The sequence below is a fragment of the Alligator sinensis genome, unplaced genomic scaffold (genome assembly GCF_000455745.1).
Source record: "Alligator sinensis unplaced genomic scaffold, ASM45574v1 scaffold323_2, whole genome shotgun sequence".
Lineage (NCBI taxonomy): Eukaryota > Metazoa > Chordata > Crocodylia > Alligatoridae > Alligator > Alligator sinensis.
In genome coordinates this window covers 766,585-784,596 of record NW_005842392.1, presented here as the reverse complement: position 1 = coordinate 784,596, position 18,012 = coordinate 766,585, and the positions used below count along the sequence as shown (strand labels likewise).

Sequence of the window (18,012 nt, the reverse complement as noted above, 5' to 3'; positions counted from 1 at the left end):
CACTCAGGAGTTGATCTGCCCCCCCACAAGCTCCTTCCCTCCCCTTTCACCACAACAGACTTACCAGTTGGATGCAGCTGTATCAGAAATTGGAGTGGGGGGAAAAAAAGAGGCTCTGCAAAATACTGAGGGTGCAGATGCACAGCATGGTTACTATAGAGTAACTTGCTTTGGTTTTTACAGGGTGGTAAATTTACTCTGTATTAAGGAGTGGACACATGGCTAGCTTTTTGAAATTGACTACCTGCAGTAGGCGCTATTACAATGCATGGCCACTAGATGGTGAGAAAACCAATTTAAATTGTGCAAGCAGCTCACCCTCCCACCCCCACCCCGGATGAATTTGTCTAGGAGAGCAGACACCATTGTTACATCAGTGTAACTTACACTGGTATACAGTTACTCCTCTCCTTCTCAGGGGTGACTTCACCTTGGAGTCAAGTGACTTATGCCAGCATACGGCTGTATGTCTGGATCCTTCCTGATTTCTGTTGCACCATTTTTATACCAGTGCCGTTCCATGGACTGACTTTATTGGAGCCAGATTGGTTTCTTCTGGTGTGAACAGGAGGATGGTGAGGCTAAGTGTCTTAAATGCACATCCAACATCAAAGTTGTGTTAAGACAAGAGCTTTACTTAACTTGCAGGTCTAATTTGTAAAATGCATCCTGACTTTATGCATATTCCAAAGCAAACAGTTTTGTGTTGGGTTGTAAAGTTCCCTTAAAATATATGCAACCCAGCCATTGCAATAGGTACATGAGGACTAGAAAACAAAGGTGATAGTAAAGACAAACAAAACAGATTAGCCTGTTACTACTTGCTGGCTCAGAGAATTGCAAACGGAAATGGAGTTTGTTGGAGAAAGTAAATTGTTTTTAAATTAAATTCATTATTAATATTCAAAAGCTTTTTCAGTAACATGAGTAAGGGATTTTGGAGGGGGGGGGGTTTGGTTTTTTTTAATGGAGCCAGTCTCAGCTGCTGTGAATCATCATAGTTCTACTAGATGTACCTGTGCTTATCTCCACTAGCCCTATGGCTTTTAATCTGGAAGTGTCCCTTCCCTCTCACTTCTTGTGTATAAGAGGTAAGGTGTTAAAATACAAGCTGGCAGCAGCACAAGCATCTGATTGCTGCATTTCCTGTTTATCCTGCAGGTATGTTGGAGAGCTGATTTCCGATTCAGAGGCAGACGTACGTGAAGAGGACTCCTACCTCTTTGACCTTGACAATAAGGTAGTGTTTTGAAGGGACTCCCTGACAAAGCAAGAGCTGGAGCTTGCTGCTGAAAGGAGTGAAAAGAAAATTTGTCCCCATCTTTTGATGGGCAGAGCAATCTCCAAGCCTGTGAAATGGGAGGCACTTCTCACCTCATAGTAATGGAAAGCTATTCACAACTAGAGTGTGGGCTATATGGCTCAGGGGATTGGTAATGGAGCACAAAAACTGACTGTACTAGGTCACTAGTTTGAATGCAGCCCAGGTTGATAGCCATTGCACGTTATTCCACTCTGAAGCTGTTTGGCCTGTATGAATTAAATTGTCAGTGTATTTCCAATTTCTGGTGTCAGTATAGCAAATCCACCCCTGCAGCCTGCATTGAGCAACAGTCTTCTTAAAGAGCTCACCGGTACAGTAAGGGAGCAGGAAGACTGAAATACCAGCTTACCTGTAAATTACTTTTCAGGCACCTTGGCAGAGCAGTGTGGAACTGCTTATGTGGCTGCTACATGTTGAACACCTGTGCTGTGGGGGCCTGATGTCCCTAGAGCAGTGCCATCAAAGGCTTTAGGTGAAACTATTACATTGACTATCACTGACAAGTGTGCAGAAAACTGATAGAGACTTCAAGTGAATGAGGGGATTCTTCTTAGGGGTCTGTATGTCAGCTGACAATCAGTGCTCTAAGGGGTAGGCCTCTCCAACCGTTTCAGGAGGGTTCACTGAGGAGCCTGGTAATCTCTGCTCTGAACACAGAAAGATAGAGGGACCACCCTCTCATCAACTTCAATTTAATGCCAAGGATCATATGCACTCATATGCAGATCAGCTAGCAAGAAGCATCCTGCATTCCTCAAGGGCCAAGCATGTTGTTCTCTCCCTTTTGTATCTGGGCAACATCTGCCTAGCTGTGCTAGCAATTGGAATAGGGCAATGTGCAACTGCACTAATACAGCACAGTACTGTTGTGGAAAACAGAGTAAAACCGTGCCTGAAGCAGCATGGTTAGTGTGGAGACTCTGTACAATGGGTATTTACACTGATGCTGCTTGATTCAGGTTTCTAGTGTAAACAAATCCTGAAAGATTTTCACATAAAGTTGGAGGCAGCCCGGATGTTTACCTGGCAGATCTCTGTAAGTACGGACACGAAGGTAAGAAGTTCTCTGAGGCAGGATCAGGCAAGGCTCCACAGTGCCGTATGGCTAGAGAAGGTTCTTTTCCTAGAATGCAGGTCTTTCCAAATGCACAAAGGATGGACCTAACATCCCCTTCTCATGAGGGACTGGCTCTGATGTGCACAGATTCTGGAAAAGACTGAATATCTTTACCAGCCTCACAAGCCCCTGGGGAACCACAGAAGCAATTCCAGATGGAAGCTCACAGCGGTGATGTTCCTTCTCAGACGCTCCTCATGTTCCACTTCCTGCTTCACAGCGAGTGTCCTTTGGCAGGAGAAAGGCACTTGGGATTTCAGTTGGAGCCCATGTATGGTACAAAGAGGGGACAGTAGTTGCAGAGGATTACAAGGCACTTAATACTACCAGGGGCCGGGCATCCTGCAAATAATTTTAGGCTCTTCCAGACCGTGGAGTAAGAGAACATATAATAGGAACTGTTTATGTCTAGCTCTCCTGTGTAGAAGCCAGAGAGCTATGTGCCCAACTGGAGCGACTGCTGGCCCTTCTCCCACCCCCAGCTTTTTGGGCAGATGGAGGCTGAGTGGAACTGGTCATGGAAACTGGATGAAAGTCACCTGTGGTTGTGTTAATTATTACTGGGCTAAACAAAAATGTAATCTAGAAGTTTCTGGAGAAGTAGCTGAGATGTCCTCAGGGTTGCATGTTGCTGATGCAAGGTAAACACCATCAGAAAAAATGTCAGGCAGAAAAAAAGGAGCAAGCTGGGCTTTCGCATTGTAGAGCAGCATTTCCTCCTTGCATAGCTCTGTCTGAGGAACTAACCAATCCAAAGGCAAACAGTGCAGTCTGAGGCTGCATGCCTGTTGTAAATCGGCAACAGAAGACAAAGAAATTATTATAGAGTGACTGTAATCCCAAGGATTGTGATGGAGATAACCAACTGGTGTAAATCCCTGCAGTGTGCTCTATGGGGAGAAACTACAATTGTAACAGAAATGCCTGGGAAAGGAGAACCCTAAAGATTGTCTGGTAATAAGCTTGGTTAATCACCTGGGCTGCAGCTGATTTGCTAACAAAGGGCAGAGGAGCTGTAGGCACAAAGGGGAAGTGAATGTGCACAAGTGTGTCCTCAGCCTCTGCCATCTGAGGCTGCTTTGAAACAGCCCGCTAATGGAGCGAGGCAAGTGACTGCTGTTTTTGCAGCCCTTAATGAAGAAGGTAATAAACCTTTTGGAAGCAAGTGGCAACATCCTCTTGCTTTTCCTTAAAATGGAGGCACAGTGTGAGTCTACACCTAAAGATGGAACTCTGTCTGGATCTCAGGGAGTACTGGTGACTCCAGGTATGATGATAGGCATGATTAGAAGAGAAGTTAAGTTGGAAAGGGGTCTAAAGAGGAAGTCATGGGGCCAAGTCCAGCTCTGGTATAAGTAACAGCAGTTTCTTTGGAGTCTGCTAAATGGGAAGCAGGAAGTGGAAGTAATATGTAACCCTGCAGGGTCCTGCTGGTGTGATTGTGGACTGCAAATCCCAGAGACATCAGGAGCAGACAGCACAGCCCAGCCCGAGACTGCAAAGTGTGGTGGGATGCTGGTGGACTCTGATTTAACTTGAGCTAGGAAGGAGTCTGGGACAGGAGTTTCATAAACTGGTTTGACCTAAAGTGGTTAAGTCTGATAGTACATTCAACCAGGTTCATCTTAAACCAGTTTCAGCCATTTTGAAACTGGTTTATGTGCACTGAACGTCTGTTCTGTTACAGGATTAAACGAGTTTCTGATGACTTAAACCAATTTATGTGTAACTTCTGTCCCTTTCCCATGTGTTCATTCTAGCACCACCTGGATAGAGGAAATGAGGTTGATGTCATATACTTGGACTTCAGAAAGGCCTTCAGCCTAGTCTCCTACAATGTCCTCATAGTAAAATTGGGAGAATGCAGCCTTGACTATGGTAGTGGCTAGGTAACTGGCTCCAAGGTAGGACCCAGAAAGTATTAATAGACTGAACTGAGTCAACATCTGAGGGACAGAATCCAGCTAGATCTAGACAGGTTACAGAGGTGGGCAGATGAGAATAGGATGGAATTCAATGCAGACAAGTGCAAGGTGCTGCATCTAGGGAGAAGGAACCTGCAACACACCTATAGGCTGGGGGACACCCTTCTTGTCAACGCGGTGGCAGAAAGGGATCTTGGAGTCCTTGTTGACTCCAGGATGAACATGAGCCACTGGTGTAAGGAAGCAGTCAGTAAGGCTAACCGCACCTTGTCGTGCATCTACAGATGCATCTCAAGCAGGTCCAAGGAGGTGATCCTCCCCCTCTATGCGCCGCTGGTCAGGCTGCAGTTGAAGTACTGCATCCAGTTCTGGGCGCTGCACTTCAAGAGGGATGTGGCTAGCATTGAGAGGGTCCAGAGGAGGGCCACTCGCATGGTCAGGGGGCAGCGGAGCAGGCCCTACGAAGAGAGATTAAAGGGCCTGAACCTATTCAGCCTCCACAAGAGAAGGCTGAGAGGGGATCTGGTGGCCATTTACAGTCACGGGGGAGCAGTGGAACTTGGGGGAGGCTCTTCCCATGGGCACCACCACGGGTTACTAGGAATAACAGCCAGAAATTGTTAGAGAGGAGGTTCAGGCTGGACATCAGGAGACATTACTTTACAGTTAGGGCTGCCAGGCTCTGGAATGGGCTCCCAAGGGAGGTGGTGTCTGTTCTGTCTTGGTCTTCAAGAGGAGGCTGGAGAGAGATTTGGCTGGGGTCTTATGTCCCCAGCACTCATTCCTGCCTGGGGCAGGGGGTCGGACCTGATGATCTGTTTAGGTCCCTTCCAACCTTAAGCACTATGAAACATGGCTGAAGGTGACCAGTGGCATCCCTCAGGGTTCAGTATTTGAATCAGTGCTTTTCAACATCAATGATTTGGATTCGGGTATTCAAAGCATACTGGCAAAGTTCGTGGATGACACCAAATTATGGCAGAGTGTGGTCACGCTTGAGGACAGGCTGGCATTACAGGTCAACCTGGACAGGCTTGCGATGTGGGTGGACCTCAACCTGATGTCGTTTGATTCAGAGAAATGTAAAGTGCTCCATCTGAGGAGAAATAATCCGCAACACACTTACAGGCCTGGCAGTGCTACGCTTGCCAGCACTACAATTGAAAGAGACCTGGGTGTCATGATAGACTACAGAATGAACATGAGCCACCAATGCGATGCTGTAGCTGGCAGAATGAATCAAACACTGGCATGCATCTACCGATGCATCTTGAGCAAGAGCAAGGATGTCATCCTCCCACTGTACTCACCTTGGTGAGACTGCAGCTGGAGCAGTGCATCCAGTTCTGGGTGCCACACTTGAGGAAGGATGTGGAGAAGCTTGAGAGAGCCCAAAGGAGGGACACATGCATGATTAGAGGCCCTAGAGACAAAGCTATACAAGAAGAGATTGAAAGACTTGGGACTCTTCAGCCCAGAGAAAAGAAGACTCAGAGGGGACTTGGTGGCAGGGGCTTACATTAGGGCCTGAGGGAGCATCTGTTCACCAAGGCACCCAAGGGGAAGACAAGAAACAATGGGTACAAACCAATTGAAGATCGGTTCAGACTGGACATAAGGAAAAACTTCTTTACACATTGAGTGCCAAGGGTCTGGAGCAGACTCCCCCAGAGGAGGTACAGTCACCCACCCTGTGATCTTCAAAAAGCATCTTGATGCCCATCTTGCTGAAGTCATCTGACCCCAGCGGTCTTTCCCGCCCAAGTGCATTGAGGCTGGACCCAATGATCTTGTAAGGTCCCTTCCAGCCCCTAACATCTATGAATCTATTATTGTGTTCTTCCTTACAATAGCCCTAGGAGGTATGGGAGAGATGTTAGTCTCTGTGTGTCCTGTCTGGGAAACAGGAAAGCTTTGAGCTGTCTGCAGCATACACTGTCCACATTGCCAACAGGGTGATAGGGCTCTGCATACGGGAGCAGTCCCTTTGCAAGCGTCTTCAGAGTGAAACCGTGGGATTTCACTGCATCATCCATGGAGTAACAGACCCCAAATTGTAGTCATCAATCTTAGAAGGGAAACCTGTCATGCAAAACCAGACAAAGGAGGACAGTAGGCAGTTAGGTGAAGGCAGGGAATGGAAAGCAAGCTTCTCTTGGCTACAGAGTGCTTCAAGGACTGAGAGGGTGGGAAGCCAAACCCAGCCAGGCGACAGCTTCACAGAACCGTTATTGTCGCTGGGGGCCAGCTGAGATTAAGTTTGCACTGTAGCACAATGGAGTGAAAGGGGTGTTATTTTAGGCATCTTGATTGTCTTGATTTGTCGCTCCAGACCATGTGGGCTGTGAATCACTTAATGCACTGGGTCCTGGATGCATATTCTATTTGCTGTTTGAAAGAGGGCAAACATTTGTTGAACAGTCAAAATTCACTGCCACTTTTGTCCCCTCAGAGAAGATGTAGTACAGATGTTTCTGGGCTTTCTCTTTCAAAGAGACAGCCTCCTCATGGCTGTAGTAGTGAAATGTGGAGAAACAGAAAGAGAAGGTTAGCAGTGTTCTCTCCTCAATCAAAGCAGGCAGCTTTAATAAAAAATTAAAACGTCCCCCACAGCCTTTCATGTGGAAAAAAAATCAAAGCATTTCACAAGCACTAGGAATGAATCACTTTTACAGTATCCCTCTGACATGTATGGCATTGCTTGTTACATGTACAGGAAACTGAGGCAAAGAGGGCTTTCCAAAACACATCAGCTAATTAGGTATAGGACCACAGCCAGCTAACATGCTTTAAATACAGTCCTTGTCCACACAGCATTTTGCAAGATGTTAGTTTATATATTGCAGCACAGTGCTTGTGAAGTGCTTTCCCAATGCGGACATGCCCTGAAATGTTAAGAGACCTGCCAGAGATTGCCTAGCTAATCTGTCTCTGGCAGAGAGATTACAATCCTTACTTTGCAACTTCCAATGATGTTCCTCGCACAAATCCATCCTTCACTCCATTACTGAATAACTAAGTTTTGGTTGAGTTCTGGGTGTTACTGGAAATCACTTGCCACTTCCCATGTGTGCAACCAGGTCTGGTAACTCTTATCTCCAAATTTAATTCTGCTGTAGTCCATTGGAACTGCTTGCCCATGTTCCTAACCTCCTGGTGTGATCTCTTTACCAGATCATCAAGTCATCAGCGTGGCAGGGATGTTGGCAGGCTTGGTGCACCCAAGAATCACCAGGAATTTACCCTGTTGCTATTTTATTGCAGCAAAGCCAGGAAAAGAGCTGTGTGAGGGGAAGAGTAGAGCCTTTCCACCTTACTAACCAACTTGCAGGATAAACTAATAATAAATCACAATTTTGGCCTTCATAGTCCTTCTGATGTAAACAGCTAAGGACTTAATGTGGGGGACAGTAACATAGGGATGTTTCCTAAAGCCCTCTGCCCACGTCTCATTGTTCTGTTCCCTCAGTCGTGAGCAGTAAACTGCTAGCCTGGAATTTCAGTTTTATAGCCAGTGGGCTCCTCCACATGGGCTGAGCCACAGCACCCTCACTCATGCTTCCTTCCCTAGTACTCAAGGCTGAAAAGACATGATTCTTGGTATCATGGTTTAGAGACTGCTGCCCTAAAGGATTTGTTGTCCTTAAAATTCCTGTAAAGAATAACTATTTAGGATGCTGATTTAGCAATGTCTGGCCAGTCAGTACCACAGAGTGCAGAGACTTCTTCAGTGTGAGATGCTTTTCAACTTGTATGGTGGGGCTGCCAGATATTTTGGATGACAGTTGTTGATGCCATGGAATCCAAAAAGACGTGGAGAACTGTGAGTGGGGAGGAGTGTGATCTGGACTTGCTACTATGAAAATTATAGAGCTTGTAGCAGATTGCTCTGTATAGCTCCAGCCAGATATTGCTCCGCTCCATGCCTCTTATCTTTAGAAGGTTTCTTCCTGGGCTTCCGTGTAGTAGATACAAGGTGGTAGATTTCTGGCAGAGCTTATCCATTAAAGAGTGCGAGGTGCTTGCCCAGAAGGAAATGTGAACTCCGCTAATGGATCCTTTTCCTTTTGGCCTCTATGTGACTGAAATTATCTTCTGTAATTAAAGTCTGCTGCTTGCACAGTCATTCTCTACTGGAATAAAAAGCCCTGAAGGTGTGGGGGGTGTATTTTATTCTTAAGGAAAGCAAAATATTACGAGAACTGCTGTTCAGGCAACAGAGAATTTCTGAGGGTTTCTCTCTCTGTATCCCACTCCCTCACTTGAATCTGTAGGAAATGATGTATCTTTTGTAGGCTCCAGCTTTGCACTTTTCAGCTGTCATGTTCAATTAGGAGGACAGGAAGAATACTGTTTCATCCATTCAGTGGCCTTTACCCACAAGATGTTTGTGCTCATGGAACTGAAGTCCCACCATACCAGCTTGGTGTCTTAGTAGAATAGGTCTGTGGAGAGCAAGTCTGCCAGTCCAGCTCCACATATCACTGCTCTGGTCCGGAGCATTCAGAGCAGTCTCTGGGCACATCAGCAGAGCTGTGTGAAGAGAAGACCTTTTTGTATTGTTAATATAAGGAAAAGGGTTGCATGTGTTGTCCTTTTAAGCCATCCAGTAGATACCATGCCCTGATCTGCCTTCCCCTTGAAATTCTCCAGTGTGCTAACTGTGAAGTGACCTGTATTTCAATTGCTTTAAACAAGCAACAATAAAAACATTAAAACAACTACATCTAATGAAATATTCAATGTTCCTCCCTCTAGGATGGAGAAGTGTACTGCATAGATGCTCGTTTCTATGGCAACATCAGCCGCTTTATAAACCATCTCTGTGAGCCAAACCTCATCCCTGTGCGAGTGTTCATGTCGCATCAGGATCTCCGCTTTCCCAGGATTGCCTTCTTCAGCACCAGGCATATAGAAGCTGGAGAAGAAATTGGGTATGTACTGTCCAAGGGGGAAACTGTCCCCAGACACACAGTAGCTTCCTTTGCTGCTACCATTTTTAGTGGGGCTTAGGGGCATTTTGAAGTTTGAAACTGAATAGCAAGAAGCAACCTCTAAAATGGGCCAACAGCTGTGAAGCTACACCAGGAACACAACATGTTGCTTGTCTTTTAAAGGGGAGTAGAGAGGGAAAGATGGCTTGAAGGGCCAGATTCAGAGGTGATTTCAACAGTGGCTCAAGTGGTCCAGCTGGGATAAATTGGCCAGAAAATGGTGGTGACAAAATAACTGCAACATATGTGCAACTTGCACCAAAACAGTATTGAGGAGGAACCACATTCAGCCCTCAACAGAACATGCTGATTCCAGATTCCTCTTAAAGTCAGTGAGCTGGTTTTGCTCCCACTTGCTGTAGTTTAGTGTCTGTGGGACTCTCCTGACTTCCATGGGGTTACCACCGATTGGCACCCAGAAAAATTGCAACGAAATTGGGCTTGGCTGAGGTTGCTCCTGAATACTTCTGTGGACCCAGAAGTGTTTGGAGAGCTGCTACTTTATTTTGAGCCTTCTTGTTGATTTAATTCTCTTGCTTCTGCCCCTTTCATTCTCTCTAAGTAGATTAAACGTGCTGCACACACCTAGAGAACAGCAGATCCAAGCAGGTGGTGATGCTTTGTCATTCATGTATTTTGTGAATGGTGCATACCACTATTTGCGTCTCTCCTGAATGTGTTAGTAGAAGATGCACCCATTCACTCCAAGCTATCCCTTCAGCCTCTGTGTTGAAAGGCTACAGAAATCCAGGTGACATCCACAAAATAGATGCTATTTTATCTCTGTGGTGGAAGGTACCCTACCCCACCTGGGAGCCAGGACCTAGAGGCTGCTGCACAAGGATTTCCCTTGGGGCAGCGACAGCCTACAGCCACATACCAGACTCCAAGGTCCTGTGTCAACCCCCTTTCCTACCAGCTATCAATGCCAGCAGCTCATTTGTTTTTATTTGTGTTGAGTTTGGTTTCCAGAGGTTTTTTGAGAGCTGCTCCTCCTGATAACTTGCATTTCTCATCTACAAGAAGATAAATGTGTTGTGATTAACTAAAGAAAGCTAGAGCCTGCCTCTGAGGCTTTATCCTTCAGGAGATTGACAGCCAAGACTGCAGATGCTTTTCCGTAGAGGGAAACAATTCAAAACAAGTTCTAGCCATAACTTGGAGTATGTAGGGTTGGGTGCTTTTGGGAAACTAGATGGCTCTGGGCCTCAGTGACAGCATAAGGGAACTTTCCACCAAAAAAGCATCTCATTCAGCTCCCTCCCAAGTTAACAGAGACTGAAATCCATTTTCACCTGACATCCTTTTGACAAGCTTTTTCTGCCGAATTGGCAAGCCTCAGTTCAGTTCATAGTGATCCAGTACCAACTCACATTAAAAATGCTTGTTGCAGCTGGGGCAGCATTCCTGTCCTGCTGTTCCTTCTGGCTCTGATGGCTTCTACATCTTGCAATGATGCAAGAGAGGGACAGGGACTGGCGTTTCCTGAGCTTCCCTCATCTCTTTGGCAGCATCTTCATAACAGTGGAAGAGAAGGAGTGAAACCACAATGTAAGAAGCACTAACCCAAGAATGTAAGCAGAGGAGGGTTCCATGGGGCAGGAGGAGGACCTTACAAAAGCAGAGAGAGATGCCATTGTTCATGCTTAGTGAGCTCAGAGATGCAGAGAGTGTCAGGGTTGGTTCCTTTAAAGGGTCCTACAGCTGCTCTAGAGGAGCATTGGTAGCCCTGGAAGAAGGACAGGAAATGACAGCTCAGTTCACCAGGTTTACCTGAGATTAAAACCTAGAGGCCTGGCAGCTTAAATCGGGTGCATGTCACACCCTTGCTGTTTATTCCATGATTAACACATTATTCACAACATAAATGTAACATACAGAGGGGGCCTTAGGAAAGGGTTGGCTCAGCAGACATATATTCCATAGGGCAGGAAGCCACTGAGAAAGGAGGAAGCAGTTCTCCCCTCTAGGTTTATTTGTTAGCATATTTTATCCTTCAGTTTTCTCTTCTTAGGAAAGAGTACAAGCCCCAGATGCTGCTTGCTGCTGATTCTTTTAAGCTAACCCAGCCAGATCAGGCTGATGCATCATTCCTATTCCTTTAGTTCCACCTGCATATCTGTGCTCCCCTACCAGATCTGTATGCATGCCCCTTCCACGCAGAGCTCCAGTGACCAAACATTCCCCTTTTTTCTCTCTCTCTCTCTCTCTCCTTCAGCTTTGACTACGGAGACCGGTTCTGGGACATCAAAGGCAAATACTTCAGCTGCCAGTGCGGTTCACCCAAGTGCAAACACTCGAGTGCAGCGCTGGCCCAGCGACAAGCTAGCACATCCTCCCAGGACGCACAGGAAAATGGGCTCCCTGACACCAGCTCTGCCACAGCAGCCGGCCCCTTTTGAGGCTCTGCTCCCCAGAGACTGACTTGTTTTAACCCTATAGATTCACATACTGTTTGAATTCCCATTTAAAGAGAGAACTCCTTCGAGGAAAGCTAAGGGTTTGTGACACTTAGGGCTGTACTGCCGACTGTTACTTGAGGAATAAGTGAAAGCAAATCCTGACTTAATGTTGTTGTTTCCCCCTCCTCAGCCCTGGAAAGCTGCTGGTTTCACAGTGCGTGCGGAGGGGTGGCTGATGCATTTTTCCATGCAAGCTGTCCTAAGCCTCCGTCTTTTAATGTCCTAAGTGTTGTCAGAGCCAAGGGAGTGTGTCCCTTCCTCCTCTGAATATTATTAATTGAATAGAACGTTCATGCCAAGTCATCTCCAAGTCACTTGTAACAAACTTTGAATACTTGACGAAACTTTCTTATCAAAAGAGGGGGAGCGGAAAAAAGATTCTTGTGTGTTGGTTTACTTGGCACAGCCCTGGGGCAGGTCCTGCCGGTCATTTAAACCATGAATTTCTCCTGCTCCCTGTCAGACGTTGCAGCATGGTCTTTCCAGGTCCCATTGCTGGGAGTTGGAGGGTGGTCACTTCTAACAGATGCCTGTCGGTTACCAAATCCACCCATTTATTATTCTCTCTTATTTCCCCTAAAAAGGGGGAGAAGCTCCTTTTCCTTGATACCCTTCCAGTTCCTGTCTCTCTTCTAAGTCTGCCAGAGATTCTCTCCCCACTGCATCCTGCTCCCTACCCAGCTTTCTCCGTTAAACCAGCCCTCACCCCTGCCTGTGGTTGGGCTTCTTACTGTTTCAGTGTTCGTTTCACCAATGGAAGGATTTCTCTCTCTATCCCATTAGTGATTTCAGAGAGGGAAGGTTGAAGGGGATTGTACAAGACACTAACTTCTTTTAAAAGAAGCAGTTTGCTTTTTTAAAACAAAAAATTAAATGATCTATATTCTAGAGAACCTCTGACTGGCATTTCTCAGGAGGATGCTACAGGCTGGGGCAGACATCAGACAGGACATGTCACAGCGAGAAGATACAGACGCCACCAGCTCATCTGTACCCATCACTTTTCTCAATGCTGGGCACCTTCAATTAATTTTTAAAGCCACACGCTACGAGGTTTAAATAAACTGATTTATTTTTTACCATTATTAAAACATTGGGGACTAGCATTAAAAAACAAACAAACAAACAAAAACCACAAAACAAAAACGGTGCTGATTCTGGTGTGATTTTTACTCACCACGTGAATATAAACTATCAATTGTATAAAAAGAACAAAGTGATTTTAGTATAAAAATGCAGGAAAAAAAACAAAACCTTTTTTAAATTGTTAGTATTGTAGTGTGAATAAATTTGTCATCACCTTTTGTGTGATGGCTGGGCAGGGCATTATCCTCATTTTTTGGCATATATCTTTAAATACTGTAATTAGTGCAGTAACAGTTTTTTTTGTGCATCTCTTCTAAAACATTCATAATGCCGTCATGTTTATTATTTTTTTTCTGTTAATGTTTTTGACAATTTTAAAGGAGCAGTCTTTTGGCTCTGGTCATTTTCTTGTTCTGTTTTCAATGAAATCAATAAAAAAAGTGCTTTAAAAGTGAGTTTGGTCCTTTTATTTGTGAGGCAGCATTGCCAACTCTCTGAATGTCATCACAAATCTCATGATATTTGGGGGGCAGCGGTGTGCGCGTGTGTGTTTTGGTTTGGGGCTTCATTTACTTATTTAAATTAACCTCTAGCTCCAGGAGTTGTATGAGAATCTCAGCTAGTTTTTGTCAAGGTGATATTCTGGCCCTTGTATGAATGTGAATAAAATGTGAATTCTGATTGCTCCGAAACTAGAAAACAAATTAAAAGATCATCAAATGCATGGCTGTTTTTTCATAGACTGTAATTTCATATTCACATACTGTAATTTTAAGCCAACTTTATGATATTTTGGGGGCCTGACATGATTTTTGTTGCTACTTGAGGTTGGCAGTACTGTTCCAGGGTGATCTGCCCCCACCAGTCTTGGCAGAATGAATTAGCAACATTTTGTTGAAAAAAATACCTGTCATTTGTTTAGATAGTTGTGCCCACAAAGAGCCCCCAGACTTCAGTCTACCTACTAGATCACGGTGCAGAACTGTGGCTGTAGTCGGGAAAGTTACCACCCCTGGGATTAAAGCTATTTATTTGCTCTTCAATGAAATAAGTAGTTGCTTGGGGGGAAGTGGCTATAAGAATTTTGCAATACTGTCCTGAGAGCGCCCTGAGGGTATATCTGCACCACTTCTCTGGTACGCTCTGCTCTCAAGCATACTTCATCCACCTGCCCACACTTGCAGGCCTCAAACCCTGAATTGAAGCAACTCCAGGCAATGCTTCCCACTGGAAGCATCTCAAGATCTTGTGAGCAGTGTCTTGATGCACCAGAAACTAGTTTCACCAGCTCATTGCCAGGTCTGGCACTTTGGAAGCAGTGGTGGGTGAGTGCAGCATGCTTAACAGCCTGCCTCAGGAGCACTGAGGAAGCCATGCAGACATACCCAATGGCATTACTCCCGTACCAGCTTGTTTGGGTCGTCTGGGATCTCTCATTATTCCAGATTACATTGCCATGCCCTGGAGCTTTTGTGCCTGTCTTTACTTATGTATGATGTATAAAGAAGGTCTTACAGGGTCTTCATACCTCCACCCCCTCAGCAGTCTTTTAAAAAGGGTCAGAGAAGGTATGGTGTTGGTTTCCTTTGGAATGGCATAGGAAGCTGGTTAAAAATATCAGGAGTGTCACCTGTGGGATTTCTGTTCTTGCTCAAGGACTTGCTGAATGACTCAGAGGTCAACTGGGAGCAGCCTCAGCCTGAAACGAACAGCTGAGTGGGGGTGGCAGTGAATCCCCTGCACAGAGCTTTGCACTCATGAGCTTGAGTTGAATTGGTGTTGGCAAAACAGTATTTCTAGCCAGTCTGGACAGTAATTGCTTCCTTACCCAGTCCAGGTTTCTGTTCCTGCTTTGTCTCCACTCTCAGAGTCCTGCTAGTTCCCTAGTGGTTCAAACAGTCTTCCAGAGTAAGACAAAGCCTGAATTTTTAATGCGAGAAATCAAGTGGAGGGGAAGGAGATAATGATATGGGGAACGGGGAGAAGAGCCCTTCTCCAGCTCAAATCAATAACCTTTTTCCTGTTTACTTTTAAGATAGCAACTCTGAAGTTCCTTCCTTGGGAGCACCTGATTGAGAGACCTCCAAAGCAGAAGGGTGACAATGGGTCCAGAAAGAGGAAAAGGTGTTCGTGGTCAGCCCACATGCTTGATTTTCGAGGTTGCCTGCTCTATATTAAACATTGACCTGTGAGAACAGAGCCCTTAGGACCTTATGAGAGGGCTGAGAGGTCAGTTCTGGCACCTTGAAGATAATGGACTCTTCCTTCAAAGTCCTGGTTCGGCAGTGCCCACTCAGCTCGAGGTCACTGCTCAGACTCTGGCAGCAGGGGGAGAAGGGACTTCGATTCCCTTCTTAAGAGGGATTGATTTGGCTCCAGCAATCTGTGGGGGTCGAGAAGCCCTTAAATCTCCCAAATGACTAAGCACCACCATTGAGATTTGTCTCCATAAATCTTCCTTTGAAGACCAATAACAAACCCTCTGAGTCATTTGCAGTCAATATCTCATAAAAATATTCATAAATGGTAGTAAAAACTCAGCCCGACTCCAGCTGGAAAGATAAGGGGGAGGTTAGGGTTTCAGCCGCATTTGTTCTTAGCCAGACGGCAGGAGCATTAGCTGACCTTGTCTCCCCTGCGGAGAGAAGGATCCCCTCCCCCTCAGTTCAAGGCTCTGCAGTGGGATGCAGCTGCCATCCTTTTGTAGGAGGATTGTACTGGATTGCCTCTGAAACTCCCTCCATCTCCCCCTTTGCCTAGTGCAGTGTTTTTCAACCTGTGGGTCGCAAGAATATATGAAAGGGTTGCAAACAAACTTTAAAGATGGACCAACAAACTTTAAATATGGATTCTCTTTTAAAAGAGAAAAATGTAGGAAATGGTTTTTCCTTACAGGCTGGCAGAGTTCGAGCCTGCGAGGGGGTGTTTGGGCCCCCCCTGTCCCACACATGCACTCCCTGCCCCATATACTGCAGGGCTGGGGCAGCAGCGAGTCAGGCTTGAGGGGCACTGGGTCTGGACTGACCATCAATGTTTACAAATGGGTCCTGGTGCAAAAAAGGTTGAGAACCACTGGCCTAGTGTGAGCTGGTCAGTATTATCAATCATGCTCTTTGGGACTTTTTTAGCCTTTTTCATTTTCATGGCACTTGGTTAACAAGTGGCACAAATCAACCTCTATATCAGTGGGCAAGTAAATACAGCTCTGAGGGGGAGGCAGAAGCAAGGAGGCAAGAGGAGACTTCCCCAAGATTGGATAGACCATCCCTAGCAGAGGCAGGGTTAGCAGGCCATGAGCTAATTGCATTCAAATGGCTGAACCACACTGCCACAAAACACTCTGCTCTCCCTGTTCTTGGAGTTGACATGGGTTGGCCGTGGAGTAAGGGACCAGAAAATGGAATTAAGCTAGTCTGACCTCAAGGCTTTTTGAGTCAGACAGACAAGCAAAAGGCACAAGAAAGAAATGTTTCACAGGGCATCCCTTCCCCAGCCAGCTTCAAGAGTGTGTCCAGCCCAGCAAGCACCTTTGATGCTCTTTCAGTCTGAGCTTCTAACTGGGTCCTCTACTAGGCAGCATTTTCCTCGCCTACCAGTTATGGCTGTTCTTCCTCCTAGCCATCCCAGTTCCCTTCTGCTATTTGGGAATGGAGGGCTGCTACCCCTCGCTTTTGTCATTGCTGCCTCAGTACACATCCTCTGGGCAGCTGAGACTATTAACTATGCAGCTGGCTTTTTCCAGCTAGTTGTCCATTTGGAGGCCTTGGGGGAAGTGGCTGCATGTGTGATTTGTCTTTGGCCATCTCCTTACTTTCCATTTCCCTTGGGCTGCTTATTAATCTGTTTCATCAGGAGGGCAGGTAATTAAGTCTTGCTAGTAAGCTACTGGTTGCACTTAGATGCCGAGCAACTGGAAGCCTATTATCACCTCCTAAACAGGGAATTTAGGGCTCCTCACATTTAACTTGAAGAGAGGCCTGTGATAATAAATACACTGGATAGCCAAAGGGACCTGGGGAAGAAGCAACTGCTTCTTATTAATAGCAATGCCTGGAGGAAATATGGAAACAGAGCATAGCTGAGACACCAGTTGGAGCTTTAAAGATAAAAGGGAAGCAGTGACATTGTAAGAGAATTCAGAGGGCCAGTTCCTGATCTGCTTCCCATTCCTGTCCTCATTCACATTGCTCCATGGATTTTGGTAGAGCTCCTCCATGTCAATGCTAGCACAAAATTTGTCCCACAGCAACAAGCCAAGAAACCCCTCCCCACACTATCTACTTTGCTTCACTTTAGTTTGTCCTCTGCCTACTTCCAAATATAAAGGACAGGCAAAGGATGTCTCAGGACAGACAGGGATGGGGGAGCACTTATTCATGCCCAAAAATGACATCCAACTATTCAGGTAGGATTATATATGCGTCTTTATAGGGATTTGGGAAGAATCTAAAACATATGTATATGTATATGCATCACTTCTTCCCCAGGTCCCTTTGGCTATCCAGTACAGTATATTTACTATCACAGGCCTCTCTCCAAGTTAACTTTTAGGAGCTTTAAAATGTAGGAGGTGACAATAGGCCTCTTCTAGTTGCTTGGCACCTACCAGTAGGTGCATAGAAATGCCTTTAATTCTTCCCCAATCACCAGGAACAGTTTGGGCTGGGATGAAATTTCATTCATGGATAGAAAGAGAACAAGCTCCTGGGATGGGAGAGGATGAAGGCTGTTCCTGGAGTCTGTTCTCTTTCCAGGCACCTTTCTGCTAACCAGTGGAGTAAGACTTTAAGCTTTTTGAACCTCTGAAGAGGCCAGCTGTGAGTCAGGGCTATTGGACAATTCTCCACAAGGCTCTGCTGGGATGCCTGAGCCCAATGAGTCCTCAGAGGGATTCAGTCTGTTATCTCTGTTAAGCTGGTACTCCTCAGCCTTGCTCAGCTCCCAACACCCTGTTGGCAGTCTTTTTTTCTTTTCCAGCCTCCTGGCTAAATAAAAAAAATAATAATTTAGACCAAATTTAGGGACTAGAGGGTGTCTATACATGTTCTCAGGGTGGGGAGGGGCCGTTTTAATTAGAACGGTTCACTGACACCTGCTCTAAGTA

General features: G+C 45.8%; 1 protein-coding gene across 14 annotated transcripts in view; it reads left to right on the top strand.

The window, feature by feature from the left end:
• Nucleotides 1-13,346, top strand: part of EHMT1 (euchromatic histone lysine methyltransferase 1) — a 152,566-nt gene extending 139,220 nt beyond the window's left edge. For 12 of the 14 annotated variants that reach the window (XM_025211191.1, XM_025211189.1, XM_025211188.1 and 9 more), the window contains 4 exons: nucleotides 1,162-1,240; nucleotides 9,125-9,300; nucleotides 10,754-10,911; nucleotides 11,579-13,346. In XM_025211191.1, the coding sequence (XP_025066976.1) occupies nucleotides 1,162-1,240; nucleotides 9,125-9,300; nucleotides 10,754-10,911; nucleotides 11,579-11,784 (619 nt within the window). In that variant the 3' untranslated portion in view covers nucleotides 11,785-13,346. Of the gene's footprint in view, nucleotides 1-1,161; nucleotides 1,241-9,124; nucleotides 9,301-10,753; nucleotides 10,912-11,578 lie in introns of those variants that run through there. The other 2 variants (XM_025211201.1, XM_025211202.1) reach the window with 2 other exon arrangements.
• Nucleotides 13,347-18,012: the final 4,666 nt, after the last annotated feature.